The sequence below is a fragment of the Epinephelus lanceolatus genome, chromosome 16 (genome assembly GCF_041903045.1).
Source record: "Epinephelus lanceolatus isolate andai-2023 chromosome 16, ASM4190304v1, whole genome shotgun sequence".
In the NCBI taxonomy this organism is placed as follows: Eukaryota; Metazoa; Chordata; class Actinopteri; order Perciformes; family Serranidae; genus Epinephelus; species Epinephelus lanceolatus.
This window is the reverse complement of record NC_135749.1, coordinates 6,705,659-6,723,169: the sequence shown is the minus strand read 5'-3', so window position 1 is coordinate 6,723,169 and position 17,511 is coordinate 6,705,659. Positions and strand designations below refer to the sequence as shown.

Genomic DNA, 17,511 nt, shown 5'->3' with positions numbered 1-17,511 from the left:
CCAGTAATAAGGTCAAAGCAAGTTGGCCCTGTCTTGTCTTTTCTGGGGTTTAACCTGTATACATACCAGATTTCTGTCAGGCCCGTCCCCCTCCTCAGTGTGTTCGTGTCACCTCCTCCACAGTGAGTGTGTGTGCGGTGTCCTTGCTACATGTGGAGACTCACTCATGTGGAGCAGATGGGCTATTCCATGTAAACCATCAGAAAACAAACAAATGATCATCAGATGCTCCATCCCCGCCATCAACCATCACACTGCAGCTTTCCCCTCGCTCCACCCAAACAATTCCCCAACTGCTGCTCATTTGCCCCTCTGTCTCTGTGAATCTGTCCATCGCACTAACTCCTGCTCTGATGGCCTTTTCTTTCCCTCTTTTTTCCTCCGCCTCTTCTCCTCCTGGCTGTTTGCTGTCATTTCAGACTCAGAGCAGCTCTGGTCAGTGTTCACTCAAAAACACATCGATGGAAATAAGGTCAAGCTAATACATCCGTTTGAGTGAGGGATTGGAAAAATGTCATTAGTCTGACTTGTTCCTGGATAGTCAGGATGTCCCATCATGGTCTGGCTGCTGTTTCTGACCAAACTAAAGCTCTGGAAGATACTTGGTAGATGCCTAAATGGAAAATCAGCCTCTCTATTGAACCACTCTGTCACCTTTGGGTCTTTGTCATAACCTTTGTCATAATTAAACAACATAATAATTGATAGCGGAAAATTAGCTGCAGCCCCAGACAAACAGAAAGTAAACATTTTTTCTCAAACATTGCAAAATCACTACTTTGAATGCCTTTCTTATGTCTTCTCTCAAATAAACTGCTAATAATGATGGAGCTAAAAAAACTTTTGATGCTACCAGTGGAAGTTGATTTCAGCTTCTTTTGAACAAGTTTCTAACAAGTGAAGGGATTTGCTGATACTAATACTTTTGTAATTAGTAAGTTTTATTTATTGTAATGACAAAAAATATATTTTCTTAAAGTCGTGTTCTTATCAAGGTCAGCAGCATCTGGACTTCCGCGTCGATAGAGCCCACCCCCGACCTTCTAGGGTGTCGGGAAGTGGATGAACTCAACACTCGAGGAGTCAGGTCCAAAACAGGAAGGTATGTTCGCGAATAACTTTTGATAGGAAGGTTGTAGAGGGATGGAACAGAGCTTTACCCCCTATTTTTGGTCCTTCTGCATCGATAGAGCGGACCCTCGAGTTTTTAGGACGCCGGGAAGTGGGTGAACTCAACACTTGAATTCAGAGATATTCTAGCATGTAATTTGGGTCTATCTTCATCATTTTGGCCATCACTTATATCATTTATAACATCATACTCACTGAGTTATTAGCTGTCATCAGGGAACACAGTGACATTGCCAAGAAGAAGTTCAGTGGGGGTTAAAAACATTGAAATGGGAGCAACGAAAAAGTTTGCTGATCCAGCGGGAAGTTTGTGCTCGGCTGGCTGATTTTGAGTAGAGCAGCTGAAGTCTGTGTCCTTGGATCGTCCGCCATTTTCTGCTTTCTTGCTCTTCTTGTAACAGATATGATGTCATGTTACCTGTAGATTACCACAATAAAAGCGGCAACTTCTCTCCACCTCAGTATCGAATAATATCAATCAATTCCAGCATTACAAAAATAATCAGAAAGAACACGTCAGAGGTGGATGACACCAGCTGTCACATGATTTTTAATCAAAGGACATAAATTAATAAACTGATGCACCAATCTCACCTCAGCATACACATCTCCTCCCATGAGAGAAACTCCCAGGATTCAAGCTCCTCTTCCCTGCGCCCTCCCACAATGTCTCTCTGCTCTCACACACTTAACTTCCCTTCCTTTCATCTGTCATTTCCTCTCTTTCTTCCCTCTCTCTGGTGTCCTACAGCAAATTTACTTACACTTTTTCCTCTTTTCCACACATTGCGATCTGTGGCTATGTCTCCATTGCTCCCTGGCTTCCACCCATCCCTGCTCCCTCCCGGTGTTTGTGTAGGTTCTGGACCGTATAGCTGTATTAATGGCACCTCTGGCTTTAAACCGCTCTGTGCTACCTGTCACAGCTCTGTTTCTGCATCCCATCATTGCCAAAGCATCCCACTGACACTGTTTCGCTCATTATCTCAGGGCCCGGCCAACCGGCTCAGCTCAGCGTATTCACAACAACAATCCTGCCAGTGTTTTTGAGAGCTCAGGTCTTATGGAGCCTATTTACTGTATGTAAGTGTGACACATATAGAGCAGAGTGAAGAGGGTGCACTGAGGAGATCATTAGCAGCAGTCTGTGCAGTGACAAAAGTAGCTGCCTCTTCGCCTGACGTCTCGCTCTCTGTTTGTGTGTGTGTTTGCATATGCGTGTGTGTGTGTTGCAGAACTCGAGTGCAGACCACCGTGTGAGGCTGGACCTGGGCCTGTGGGACAAGTTCAGCGAGCTGGCCACTAAGTGCATTATCAAGATCGTGGAATTTGCCAAACGAGTGCCTGGCTTCACAGCGCTGACCATCGCGGACCAGATCACGCTCCTGAAAGCTGCCTGCCTGGACATTCTGGTGGGTGTTGGTGCTTTTATTTTAGAGGAGTAAGCTTGTTGTCTGGGGAATGAGATAAGTCCTTGTGTTGTTGAAGTCGCTGTGATGTGGTGCTTTTTTTGTTTTTTTTTGCAAAGTTGGTTGCAAGCTCAGCAAAACACTTGATATGCTGGAATCAGCACCAGAAGTCTTGTAGCCAATCAAAATGTTTGGGTTTTTTTTACCAGCAAGCTGCTAAGGTAACACATGCCCCAGATAATTAGATTGTTATTCTGAGTATGCAGTACATTCACACCGAAAAATTGATTTAAAATATTCCTTCCATAAAAATACTATGTTTGGAATACTGATGTGTTTTTTTCCACAAAAAAAGTTTAATAACTTGGTAAAAAAAAAAAAAAAAAAAAAAAAAAAAAGTTGTGATTGAGAGGTTTCCACATTACGCTTGTGTAAGTTACTGTACATTACCATGATTGGCTCCAAGCTAGTTGTGATATTACTTCAAATACCACCGACAAATGCATCATCTCTGGATGAACTAAAATTGATTGATGTTCATATGTTAAGAACCTGACAATACAGCTTTCTTAGTTCATAATATTCACAAAATGTTTTCTAATAGTAAATTTTTGACGGTAACTCAGAACTTAGCTAGTGTCTTTGTCAAGTGTACGCCTGGAGGGAACTGATTGTGATTGTGTATCTCTCCGCAATTAATCTCCCAAACTACTGGACCAATCAGCCTAATATTTTGTCTGTACATTTATGACTGTATGCTCAAAGATCTCCTGTGGTTTTGGTGATTCACAATTGTTGAAAAACCTGTTTTAATGACGTCTTGGTGAAGATTCTCAGTCATCCGCGTCCTGGTAATTCTAAGTGCTATATTCGAGGCAACTGGAGTTTCTTGAAGACGTTTCACCTCTCATCCAAGAGGTTTCCTCAGTTCTAACTGACTGGTGGGGAGTCGTAGGATTTAAACCCTCTGTTGGTTCGAACCTGTTTTATTGGCTGTTTCGTCAATGGAAAAGTTAGGTCCCATTTTGAACCGGAGCATCTGCAGATTAATTCCATACCTGAAATGCTATGAACGACTAAAGTTATGCACGATACGAGATGGGTAAGTCAAATGTTTTTGTTATTTCTGCTGCAGTCTTGACTGTGAGGGAGCTGGGAGAGATGATTCCAGAGGGATAACACAAGACACATATCTTAATTGGCTTCTCGATTTGCAATAAGCTTAGCAGCTGCTTGGTCACCTGGCGGAGATCTGGGGTCTCATTTATAAAGCAGTGGTAGGATCCATACTAAAAATGTACGTACGGACAAAAACCAAAAATGGCGTGCGCCAAAAAATATTAGACAGTTTCTACAATCAAGCTTCCACATCACCATCTGCGTCACCAGTTTCCTGTCTCATGGGTCAAAGTTTCTCCCATCAAGTCTGCTTTTATAGATCTTGTAGATGTTGCTGAGTTTATTTCATAACGAGCAATTTTCTAATGTAGGGTGAGAATGAAGTCAGACGGGGAATGACAGGGATATCATGTACTGACGTTGAGTGACGGACCTGTCAGTCTACATGTCATTCTCTTCTGATAATTCTGATTTAATACTTTTCCGTTATGTCTAGTGAAACTCTTCTCATATCAGTGGTAACCACGGCAACAGGAACAATCCCTTTTTGTCCGGGTCACGTGTTCAACACACAGTTGCTGAAGACAAAAATTTAGCTCAGACTGGTTGTTAGTCGTCACAGACACAGACAGTGCAACAGGTACCAGAGCTCCGCAAAGACATTTTAGAAAATGCTATGTTAACATTAGTTAAATATTTGTTAAAAAATAAATCAGTATTTGCTAAACTGAAGGCAAAATACTTTGGAAAAGAACCAGTGTTGGCGGTTAGCCACCAAGAGTAGCCACTGGGACTAACCACAGACAGTCTATGGGACTAACTAGCTTACTGCTACTTCCTCTATCTCACAGGAAGTTGCGCCAATGATCATTTCTACAGTAGTGCCCTCAGGAATAAGGTGGATACATTCACCAAAAACAGAAAGTTTACTTTTAGGTCTTGGCATATTTTTGGATTTCTGCTCAGTGTCGCAGTCTCAGTCTCTTTCATGCTTCTTTGTCGATGTTCGTCATCATACTGTGAACCAATTTTGCTTTAACAGAGTAACTCAATGATACACAGTTTAGAGCTTAGATGCGTCCTCAGTAAACTCTCTAAAATATTCAGTAATGAGCTAAAAACCTTTCCAGAACTCTTCACAGCAGTGCCATGACACAGTTATATAAACCTACCTCTTTAGCAGACAGGGAGTTGTCTGCTTCAGTGATTTCTAATATTTATTTTCTCATTTCCCTGTTGTTCCTGTGTGTAAGAATCCATTAATTCATTTAGACTGCGTGGTGAGTCAATAGCCTCAGATCTCTGGGGGTTTGGTGTGTTTAACCTCAAGCCCAGCTCCCATTAGACCAATCCTGTAACCTTATTGGATGACCTACTCCGGGGAGCAAGGAAGATCCGATTAATTGATCATGCCAGTCAATTCAGTTCTTCATGAGGAGTAGCTGTCTGTAGCGGAGATTAGATTACACACACAGGAACATTTTTCAGCCTCTAATCTTTTCTGGAAGGCTCGTCTATGGGTTGTTTTTTTTTTGTTTTTTTTTGTAATATTGGGCAGTCACTCGCTCTTCATTTGTTAGAGATCCCGTGTGTTCTTTATGGAGCACAGATGCAGACATGTCTGCGGCAGCCGAATGTTTGTTATTTAGGAGTTGTTAAGTGGAGCGATGTACTGTACTAATGTAGCCGCAGTAATGAGATGGAAAAAGGCAAATGGCTGTCTCCCTTCCTCTTCTGTCTCCTTCTTGCGTCTTGCATGCTCGGCTGTTGTGGGTGTCGGGGGTAAGGAGGTGGGTGGGGGGGGGGGGGGGGGGGCAGTGATTTGATTAGCATTCATTGCTCAGAGGAAGAGGAAGGAAGAGAAAGTGGGAAGAAAGTGACGACAGGCTTGTTATGTGTCATCTGGTCATAATTTGTGACCTGGACTATAATTCAGAGTTGAACTCTCGTAATAGTAGTACATTGTTAGACATGCAGGTAGTGTCAGTGTTTTAGTGTTATTATATTGTCAGGGACATCAACAGAGTGCTCCATGCTCTAAATGTAATTTTCATGTCAAAGGACACTTAGTACAGGCTGCATTATAATGTGCAGCACAAGACGGCTTTAAACAGCTGCCCTTTGACCTGATACAGCCACAGACCCTTTTATGACGTCACAGTGACATCAGTTTGTTAGCTGGAGGCAAAACCTGCCTTTCCACCACAGGGCTGTAGGCTTAAAAATGTCGTCGTGTTGTGTTATTGGGAGCCAGAATAGAAGGAGTCATGGCTCAAAACCAGCCGCCACTGCCTGTCAACAAAAACAAAGACAACTATGGTTAAATGTGATAAGACCAAAGGACTGGACGGAGGCCATCATCAAAAATGCTCACATGTGCAGCGCACACTTCATATCAGGTTAGGGAAAAGTATTTCCTGTTTTAGGGAAGAATAACGTTATGTGTATTAAGGGTTATCATGTCCACCTCATCAGAAACTGGGGACTTACTAACTAACTTTTAAGTGCATTAGTTAACGTTAGCTTTGGTAGCAAAACAAACTGGATCAACTGTTCAAGTGTCGTCCTGCTTTGTAAGATTGGCTTCCTGTGACATCATCCATCCACTGAGTGAGAGCATACGGGTCGGCCAGTCTGGTCCCGTTGGTCAGTGTTTACTTATTCAAGTCACACTGATGGACTCTGAGAGTGAGTGACCTGACATGATGTGTTCGTAAATTCAGTCTGGCGCTCTACACTAAAATGAGAGCCCTGTTGGTGGAAGAAACGGAGCGATATATTTCTCTAAATATTAACGAGCGCTTACATTAATGACACAATCACTCCGCTCAGCGCTTTGCTGCTCTGTCTCCCCAGACAGAGTGCGCAGAGTGCAGTGTGCGGTGCTCTGAATAACCAGTGGTACATTCAGACAGCGCTCCGAATTTACGAGCGGTCCCGTTTGTGTCAGAGTGCGCTCCAGCACTCGGAATGAGTATTTCCGAACGCACCACTCACATCATCTTCCTCCATTATCTAAAACAAGCCAACAGAACTTGCTAGCTAGCACTAGCTAATGTCTATGGAGAGTTGTTTTGCCTCCAGCTAAGCCCCGCCCACCAGAAAACGTCATATTATGTTTACTAGCAGTAAAAGGGTATAGTATTCTATTAACTGTAGTAACAATGTTTTCTGGCTCAGTATGTCCAGCACCTTAAAGCATGTTTGACATTTTGGGAAATACACATTTTCATTTCTTGCAGACAAGTTATACATACATATATTTATATATATTATGAGTTATAAAGCATTGATAAATGATGTATTAACAGTATAAAGCCTTTATTTACAACTAATAAAATTGATCAAAGGAACCTTATTACTAGGAGGTGGGACACAAACTGAACCTGCCAAGTCTGTCTATTTGTTCTATTTTTCAGACTAAATTAAGTGGACACTTCAAACCCAATGTGGCTAACTAGTTTCTGTAGAGACTACAGTTTTTGCATATGATGGAGCTTTGCAGCAGCTGGCCACTTTCAGTTGCTAATAGTTCTGTGACCCAGCCAGCATGCCGTAGTTGAAACACCTCTCCAGACAGCTGTCTTATTTTCAGGGCTAATCCAGCGGACTGCCAGAGTTTTCTTTTCTCTTGTTCTCTTCACCCCTTTATGAGGTGCAAAAATGCCAACGTCTGTATAATGTCACCACAGACACTCAGTCTACTGAAGTGTGACTGATGCTCACACCATGCTTTGACGGACAGTTAGCTTACTGTCAGTCTTTATCATTTTGTAGCCTATTACTTCATGGTATGAATGTGGCCTTTAGTTTGACTTTTTAGAGGAAAGTCAGAGAGAGGTGCACATGAATGCACCGCTCCTCTAGTGTCTGGGACGACTCCATGTTGCAGACACATCACGGGACCTTTTTCATTCTGTTTCTTCTCCAGACATTCAGCTGCATCACCACACATCTAGGATTATGTAAGAGACAAAAATAGAAGCATGGGTAATTTTCACTGCGATGGATTATGCAAGTTTCAAGTCTCCACAAATTGATTTTCACACTTCAGTAAAAGGAAACGAAACACCTTCAGAAAACTAAACACTGTAACTTGTAATGTGTAAGTAATGTAATGTGTTAGTTAAGGTTATGTGTGCTGTGTAGACGATGAGCTCCATGCTAATACACCTGCTGTTTTAACTGCAGTTTTGTGTTTTATTGGTTAAGTGAGTCAGCTTAATTAGATTTTGTGCCATTTTCTAATAAAGCACCCTTTAGAGAGGCTTAATGAGGGAACCCTCCAGCTGAGTGGCTGTGACGCTTCGTATAACCACCACGTCCCTGCTTCAGTTTCAGCCATGAACTCTCTCTTGTTGCATTTCCTGTCGGTATCTTTACTGTCAATTAAAAAAAAATGTTTGAGTTATAAAAATGCTTTATTAACATTTAGACGTACTGACTTAGTTAAAGGGATGCTTTGCTGATTTTCAGCCATCATAACAGTGTGGGTAGTGGAAATGAAGTGTTGTAAGCTTCCCACCATCTTGCCGGTGCCCAGATCTCCCTCTCTCAGCTAAAAACGCATCATCTGGCGGATTTTTGCTGACTCTAGGGTCGTTGCTCGAACTGCAGATTGTACTTTAACATTTTTGCATGCTACTTTGGACATAAAGAGTAAAGAGGCGAATCAACAGGGAGAGTCCTCCCTCTTGGTGGCAGTAGCTCAGGCCATAGGGACTTGGGTTGGGAAACGGAGAGGTGCGAGTTCACCTCCTGGGCACTGCCGAGGAGGCATTGAAAGGCATTGAACCTCCAGCTGCTCAGGGCACCTGTCCATGGGCAGCCCCCTCACTCTGATTTTTCTCCATTAATGCATATATAGGTCCTGTTTGTGCAAACTTTGAAGTCAGTCGGATGAAATCTCTAGGAGGAGTTTGTTAAAGTACGACCCCTGGAAGTGGCCAAAACTGCAGAAAAATGGCACAGTAAATTCAAAATGGCCAACTTCCTGCTGGGTTTAGAGCATGGGTCTTGTGTTACATGTGCCTGTCAAACCAGTTTCAGGGGCTGTTATGTCGAAATTTTGTAAGGGGCGCCATTTTTGGGGTGCCAAGCATGAGACCCTTAAAATATCGAATTTTTCAGCAGTTCTGATATATGTGCAGAGTTTCATGAAGTTTGTTAAGCCTCCCAAAAATGCAATTCATTTGGGGGAAGAAGAAGAATTCCTTGCATTTCAATAGGGTCCTCGCACAGTGTGCTCGATGTGTATATGATAACAGAGTGAAAAAAAATTGAATTTCCCCTTTATCTTCATCTTTTTCTCTCATTTCTATTTCAAAATCCGTACAAATTTTTATCAAACAGTAAAACTAGGCAGTGCTGGTAACAAGATTCTGTTACTGTATTACCTATTTCTCACCTCAAATGTCTTCAGAAACATGTTTTAGTGCACTGTTTGGTTGTAATGCGAGAAGTGGGCCGTGTACTGTTTCTTGTATTGTGAAAAATGGTGACTCAAACGGTAAAACTAGGCAGCGCAGATCAAATATAAACCAAAAATATTGTTCCTGCATTTCTTATTCTCACCTCAAATGTTTTTGGAAACATATTTTGCTTACTGTTTAAATATAATATGAGATCTTTGGTTACCTGCCAGCTACCATGTTGTTTTCTTTGTCAAAACCGACAAGCATGCATTACAATTGGAGCACCAGTTTCAAAAGTATTTGCATCTTTCCACTGCATTGCCAGCCCCTCTTTAGCTTTAAAAAGCTTTTTTTTTTATCTTGATAACAAATAGCTGCAGACTTTTGAAACTTTATTACTTGTAACTGTGTCGTAACAAAACCACAGGCTAAACACAGTGTTTTTCAATAATCCGGCAACCCAAATGTTAATATATTTGCTGACTTATTACTGAAATATGTAGGTTATATTTTAGTCTAAGTGTTAGTAAATGATTTATCTTTAATAAAGGGTGCTGTTTTAGAGAATAGTAAATGCTCCCTGCAGCTTGGTGCCCGTAAGGGACATGAAAAATGAGAGAGGAAGTGACACACGGAGCGATCTACATTTTGGTGAGGAAATGCAATACAATGATTAATGCATGAAGATGCATATTTATGTGAGGTGTAAATGCAAAGTAGCTAAATCACATCCGGACACAACCTGGATAAATGAATGCTGATGAAAGTGAGGATTAGTTCGCTGCACATACAGTGATTGTTATTCAGTGTGTTTTTTAACCGGCTCGGTTTCAGTGGCGGTGCGACATTAATAGATGGATTTTGGACTTTGTATTGACTAAGTCATACTTGTCAGATGTGACAAAGTGAAGTGAACTCCCAGGGACACAGGGGTGAGAAGTTGAAGGCCGGCTGTGATGACTTTCTGGCTCTCGCTCAGCCATCAGCATCCGCTCACCAGCACATTTCTGTGGTGAAGGGCGTAGATATTGTGCACAAGGGCTGGGTGAGGGAGTGTCAGAGGAAAGATCAAACACTATGTGTGTATATTTGTGTGTGTTTGCATCTGTGTGTGTGCGTCTGTGTATCTGTGTGTGTGTGTGTGTGTGTGTGTGTGTGTGTCTAAGCGCAGGCCTGGCCAGCCGGTGCGAGTCACCGCCAGTAGCCATGTTTTATTCTGTTTCATGTTGCAGACACGCCTGCCACTCACTGTCAGAGCCAGCCCACTCAAATAGCTTCAAAGGCTACTGTAGGCTTCACATCCACCATCAGTTGCTTCATTACGTGCACACACACACACACACACACACAAACACACACACACACACGTGGTGCAGCAGGAGACACAAAGGTTATTCTCTTTGAGTGTGTGGAAGGTCATTGTTTTGGTTGTGCTTGTTGTCTCTGTTGCTCTTTATGGGAAACTCGTTAGACCTCTTTCAGACTTCTGACCTAGAGTCTCGTTGTAGAGTTCACCTGCCCTGGTTAGCAGGTTATCATCAGTCTTGGGGATATATCAGGTGAATAATGGTGTGAAAATCAAAATGAAAACTATCACATACTTTGGCGTATCAGGTGGTTAAACATGCCGGCCAGTTCAGTTAGTTTTATTTATTGATTTATTTTGTGCATTTCCCCCCTTTATTAGATTTTGATTAGAGGTTTGGTTCACACAAATAACACAAATACATATTTTCTCAGTTTTAAAGCTGCTTTAATTGTTTTTGTTTGCTTGTTTGTTTGTTTTTTGGCCACTTGGGGGCAGCAGAACAAGTTGAAAACACATCACCTGACATATTGTCACCACATTAAGTTATTATGGAAACATGTTAACGAATAATTATCTATTTTAACACCAAGGAGACACAGAGCAACATTCACAAGTACAATATTTCCAATATTTACTCTCCTTTTATCTCTGTTTTGGTCTCCACCAACTCTTGAGTAAAATTTGCAACTTTTTAGCTGCTAAATGCTCCACTGTGTTTGCTAGCTTGTTGCTAGCTGTGTCTGTCCGCTGTGTGGTGCTGGGCAGGTGATGTACAGTGGGTTTATCAAGCCTGCTGTTGGAAAGAAGATAAATAAAAGTAAGGTTTGCAGGCTGGGAAACCAAAACAATGAGCGAAGAGGCTGAATGCTTCTGAGAGCTGATGGGAACTACAGGAGTGATAAATCTCTTTGGGTTTGTAATTGTGATTGAAACTTTGACATTACACAGTTATTTTATCATTTGTTGATATAAAAATATTGATTAGTGTGGCTTTAAATTAAAAATTGCAATGCTTTGAGCACTATGAACAAGTGATGAAAGCTAATCACAGGCAGAAAAAACAAAATGTATTAGAATAGTTAGCTACTATTATAGCTAAATTGTAATAAGTGTCTTCAACCTGGACCATATTTTCCCATGTTTTTGCATCTAAGTGACCAATGGGAGCAACAGTTTTTGAAATTGGTTCAGTATTGCGAGATTGAGAGAGCGCTGCAGCCAGCAGGCGCATGGTCACACCGTCAATTAATTTACGTCTGGTAAAAGGGCTTGTTTTGCCACAGACTGGCACAGATTATTATTATGGATAAGTCTGACAACATTATGGATCATATAGAGAAAGACCTTTTTGTTAAAGACTAAGATCCCTTTTTTTTTTAAAGCCCCACAATCGCCATCACCAAACCCACCAGACTTCATTTAAATACACACTAATTTTATAATCGTAACAAACACTTAATTCAAAATCGACAGAAATAAAATTCAACTCCCAAAAGCCTTTTGGGTTTGTTTTTACACTGTTCTAACATTCACCAAGTCTGGTTTGGTTTAAAAAAAAACCTTAGTTCACTCACTTAGATGTGAAATTATGTTGGCTCTATAATGCTAAAATTACTGTTTGTTTAAATGGAGTCTGGTCAGGTTGGCAATGGTGATTTCAGGGCTGTTTTTGGTTAAACAAAAAGGTCTATCTCAGTAGGATCCTTTCCATAAGCTCGTTTAGTGGACCTAAATTGACGGTGCACACTTGCCCCGAGTTGTCACATTGCAGTCTGTTTTAGACACACACAAAAAAAGTGAAAAAAGTGAGATAATTCACCTTTTGTACTTTTGGTGGATCAACCCTTCAGCATTTTTTGTAAATAGCCTTCATTTAAAAACATAAACCTATTGTATAATTTACAACCTTTCAGATATTAGGTTTTGGAGAAGTTAAGTAGGCCCTCTGGTTTTATTAGTATCCGGTCTTGCTGCGCAAAAACACCTTTATTCTGTGTTCATTGTTTATTTGATAATAATACAGTTATAAATGCTGATAATCCATTAAGAAAGTTATTAATAAATGGATGTTGGTGCAGATCCTCTGCAGCCTTTTCCCAGAAGTGCGTGGTCATATGGTTTAATCTGTCACCATGATTTTTTCACAACCTGGCAACTGATGATTTAAAACTTTCCTGGAACATTCTCCACACTGACAATAGCCTGAGGTAAACACTCAATCTGTCAGTTTTTGCAATAAAAACTCCTCAACTTAAAGATGTTGCCAGCCAAACTCTATAAATCAACCCCCAATGTTATATCACTTAAAGTTTCCTGTCCACTAAATCCCTGCTGACTTGTCCTCTCCCTGCTTTCCGTCCCTCCCTGTCAGATCCTGCGCATCTGTACGAGGTACACGCCCGACCAGGACACCATGACCTTTTCGGATGGGCTCACCCTCAACCGGACGCAGATGCACAACGCTGGCTTCGGCCCGCTCACCGACTTGGTGTTCACTTTTGCCAACCAGCTGCTGCCCATCGAGATGGACGACACGGAGACAGGTCTCCTCAGTGCCATCTGTCTCATCTCCGGAGGTGGGTGAGCCAGGGCAGAGTGCTGGGCGCTCAGTGAGGGGAGGGGACAACAGGAAAGAAGGACAGGATAAGAATGTAACTCAGAGAGAAAGGAAGGACACAAACATTAGTGTGAAGCACTGCTTGGAAATTCAGGACCTGTCGTCACATGTTGCATATGTAGCAGTTCAACCACAGAATGATCTTCCTGTCTTATTGTTACATTTTAAAGTCTAATTTGAAAGGGAGGGTACAGCAGAAATGCCTCCAAGCTTCTGAGTGGGTGTGCAGGCTACATGTTTGTTTGACAGCAGAGTGAGGAGGGGCAGGCAGAGACAAAGTAAACAAACTTGTTGTAGCAGTTGAAGAATAGGGAGCACATCATTTAGCATCTGAGATGACACGTGTTGACCTTTGCTGATGAGTCTTGTTCAACAAGCTGCGGTGTTGTGTCAATGAGGTCAAGATGGGGGCATTAGCTCGAAAGCTAATATAGGCTGAGGCTGTTTTTGACTCGGTCAGTAAAGACAGAACAATGACAGCTGAAAATGCAAGACTTTGTAACTTGAACTAGACTTAACTAGGTTTTCTCCCATAAATGAAAAGATGAATTCATAAGTAATCAAATGTACCTTTGCTCATTTCCCAACCATTTGTGCTGCTGCAGTCTTACTTTAACTAACAAACTTTAGATAGGTATTCTATTATACTACAATTCAGATAAATATTTAATTTTTTTCAATCACACAAAGTAAAGCAGGAAGTAGAATAATACTAGTTTCCTGTTTGCTTGCTCTACTCAGGTCTAAACTCCAGCAACAGTTGTACACACAACAACCATATTTTAAGACCAACTCATTTGGGCTTGTGACCACAACAGGTTGTCCTTAAAATGTCAAAATCTTTATAAATATTAGGCCTTTAAAGTCATTAAATAGTCTGAAATTTGAATTTGTGAAGTCTTAAGTGCCACAAACATTTTATCTAATTTTATGTGTCCATCTTTTCATTTCTTTTTGTCAAAATGAGTCAAGCTTTTCTGAGTTAAAGTCCAGATTTCTGATGTTATAAATCTGTAAACCTACCACTGAACCTAAAACTGTCTTTTATTTAATACTTGCACTTAACTGTTGGCAAAATGTAGATAAAGCTAACTCACTCTAAAAACCATACGCCAACATGAAACATTCCTCTGCATGTGACCACATACATACTCCTTACATTTATCCTTACCTGCAATGCTTGAATAAAAATAACAAGATGTGGGGCGTTGGTGGCTCAGTGGATAGAGCAGGCGCACCATGTACAAAGGCTGTGCCTGTGGCCCCTTGCTGCATGCCATCCCCTCTCACTCCCCCTCCACACTTGATATACTGACCTATCCATTAAAGACAAAAGCCCAAAAAATAATCTTAAAGAAAAGATATATGAAGATTTATACAAAAATCAGTCTTAAATTTGGTTACAAATGATCTAGAAACTGTCTTTAAAGGCAATAACTTTGAGGGTCTGTTACCATTTTAATTTCTTAATACTTATTTCACATCTCCATGCATCTTGAAAGTAGATTTACTTTGCACTGTTTGCTTGCTCTGTCAGCTCACCTTAATAATGACGTCTTTAAAGCAACTGATTCAAGACCATCTTTAGAAATTAAGAGATATTCTGGATTTGTTACCACTTGTGGCCACTGTGGCAGCTGCTCAGCAAACGTTACACAGACTTGCTTTAAAGCTACATACACTGGGTAACTGCTAAAAACTGTCACTATATTCACACGGCACTAAATGCGACGATATGACTCAAGATTTTGTTACTATATTGCCAATTTCTCTCCTGAAATGTTTTAAAAACATAATTTAGTGTACTGTTTAGCTGTAAAACGAGAACATTTGCGACCAGCAGTTCACAAGCCATGATTGACATGATTGACAGCTGCATTAGAGACTCCTAAACCCTGATTGGTTGTCTCCGATGCGCTGCGATAAATTCCAGCAAATGCCATCAGAAGCAGGAGGAAGAGGAGGACGGACATGATTATTTTTCACAGATCATCTGTCTTGTGTACGACTGTGTGGATAAAGTGGCAGTTGTAGCAAATATAACACAAAGTAATTTTCATAAAAGATACTGACGACAGCTTTAAAATTACACGTGATCAAGTTTATCCATAGAATCTGGTGTGGGCACAGACACAGGGTGCATTTATGAAAACAAAAAAATAAGAAGTACACATTACAAATCTAAATTGTTTGCTGCAGTTTCATTTCAGTTGAACTTTAACAGAAGATTTGATTTGTCGTCTTCAGCATTTTGTTAATCACCTTGTGACCCCTCAGAGTTATCTCATGACCCCCGGGTTAGGAAACACTTTTGCAGCTTCAGCCAAAAAACATATCAGTGTCTGTCTGCAAAACCCCATCACACTCTTTCATTCTATCCGACGGATATGTCAAATTAAAGGCTTTTTGCAGCCTGATTACATTATATATATTTAGCATTAACTCTGATTTAAAGACATAAACAGAGTTGATAGTGTAGTCTTGAGGTGCATCAAGTGGAATGAACAAACTGATCCACTCCACATTAAAACCATGCCTGACTGCTCTCCATTCAACATAGTCAGCCCGTATTGATTCCTGCGGATAAATATTGAGTGGAGCTGCAGCCCAGTTTGGGATGAAAGTAAGCCAGAATCCACAGGAGTCTGAAACCAGGTCAACCACAGGTTGCTATCAGTGAGGCAGCACAATCCTGACAGCCAAACATGTCGGGGGGGAGTGAAGGGGAAGGAGGGCTGACGTACAGGTATGTCACAGGAGCGTCTGTTAGCTGAGCAGAATGTTTGAACTGCCCTCCCAGAGGAAATAAGCCTTCTCTGGTTGTTTTCCACTGAGATACCCGAGGCATGACTAACTCCCTCATGCCAGGCTACACACACATTAACACACAAGTCTCTGTCCTCTCCCCCTCACTCTCACACACACACAAAGTTTTACTGTATGTCCACTAAAGTTACACAGTTGTCACCATCGCGCTCCTCCCTCCTCTCTACCTTTCATTTTCACCACTGCTCCGGCTCCATCACTGCCGGGGTTTCATTTAACAATATATATTTATATACTCAATCCCCAGAGACTCTGCAAATGTTACAGACTCTTGCATAATCCGTGGACAGTGTGAGACGCCTCTGATTGCATCTGTAATAATCACACACCTTGACTGCAGCTCCTGCAGCAGCTGATCTCTGTGCACACACTGCCACCTTCTGGTCTGATGGTGTAGTGTGTGTGTTATTATACATGTACCAGGTCAGTCGTTCCAAATTTTGTTCAAAGCCACAAAAATGTCTTTAAAGATTAGATAAATAAAGTGACTATCTTCCAAATTAGCGTGGTGGTGGGGGTGCAATAAGAAAAAGGTAGTTTCACTCATGAGAACATCAGAATACATTTTTACACAGAACGTATTGTACATTTCTTGTATTGTAATTGCTTTATGAAGGGATTTATTTACACCCAGTATTAACAGGAGAACCAAAACTCTCCTAATGTACATATGGGCATGTGAATAATGTGCTAAGATTGGAAACAACATGAAGCTCTCCTTTAAATTCCAGTGGAGTTCCCAAGTTTCCAAAGATAGCTAACAGGTCAAGCTTAACTTTGGGGAAATATGTATCAAGTGTTGGATGAGACACCTTGAACATTCACTCCTATGGAATAGTGCGGCCATGAAAACATGAAGTCTTGGGTTTCAGTATTTCTCTCAGTGTTGAGAATGACGCCGTGGAAAAACATGATTAAAGGGAAACTACTTGCAGTTTAATGCGACTTGGTATCATCATCAGCTGGCTGACAGGATTTTCAGATTAGCTGCTGCTGTGTCTGGAGCTAAAACCAAAAGTTGGCACACCTGTTATGTTGCTAATAATCCTTCATGCACAGTAAAAATCTTGCACACTAGGGGTGTAACGGTACACAAAAATCTCGGTTCGGTACGTACCTCGGTACACAAGTCACGGTTTGTTTGTTTTTTTCGGTACAGTAATGAAAAAAATAGACAACTATTAAATATCTTTTACTTATTGGTAACCTTATTAAAACATACCACCACAGCAGTTAACTCTTTTTACACAATTTTTGAATGAAACAAATACATATAAAATCCTGCTTTTTCACATTGTTTGAATGAAAATAGAAATATAAAAGTGAAAAATAAAATCCTGCTGTTTTTTTAACACATTTTTTGAATGAAAAATATAAATATACATTTCTACATTAACAGTTTTACTCAATTAAAATAAAAAGTATAGTGCAGCTGGTCAGCTTTAAAGCCTGCTCAGATTCAGTTTTACTAGGAACTTACTTAGCTTTCCCACTTTGTTAAAGTGCAGTAAACAAAACATGCTTATATCTAAAGTGCAGCTTAAACAATTTTATTCAACTCCAATGGCGTTGATTATTTCTTTAGCGCGATGGTCAAGGAAACGCTCTTCCTTTTTAAATGATGTCGATATTGTAGTTTGCACCAGATTGCTTTTTCTAGTCGTGCCGGTTAACGTTCAAACTCAG

At 40.9% G+C, this 17,511-nt stretch overlaps 1 protein-coding gene across 2 annotated transcripts in view; it reads left to right on the top strand.

Annotated features, from left to right (window-relative positions):
• LOC117263000 (retinoic acid receptor beta-like) overlaps positions 1-17,511 on the top strand; it is a 269,912-nt gene that overhangs the window by 238,064 nt on the left and 14,337 nt on the right. For both annotated transcript variants that reach the window (XM_033636123.2, XM_033636124.2), the window contains 2 exons: positions 2,367-2,543; positions 12,754-12,958. In XM_033636123.2, the coding sequence (XP_033492014.1) occupies positions 2,367-2,543; positions 12,754-12,958 (382 nt within the window). The remainder of the gene's footprint in view (positions 1-2,366; positions 2,544-12,753; positions 12,959-17,511) is intronic.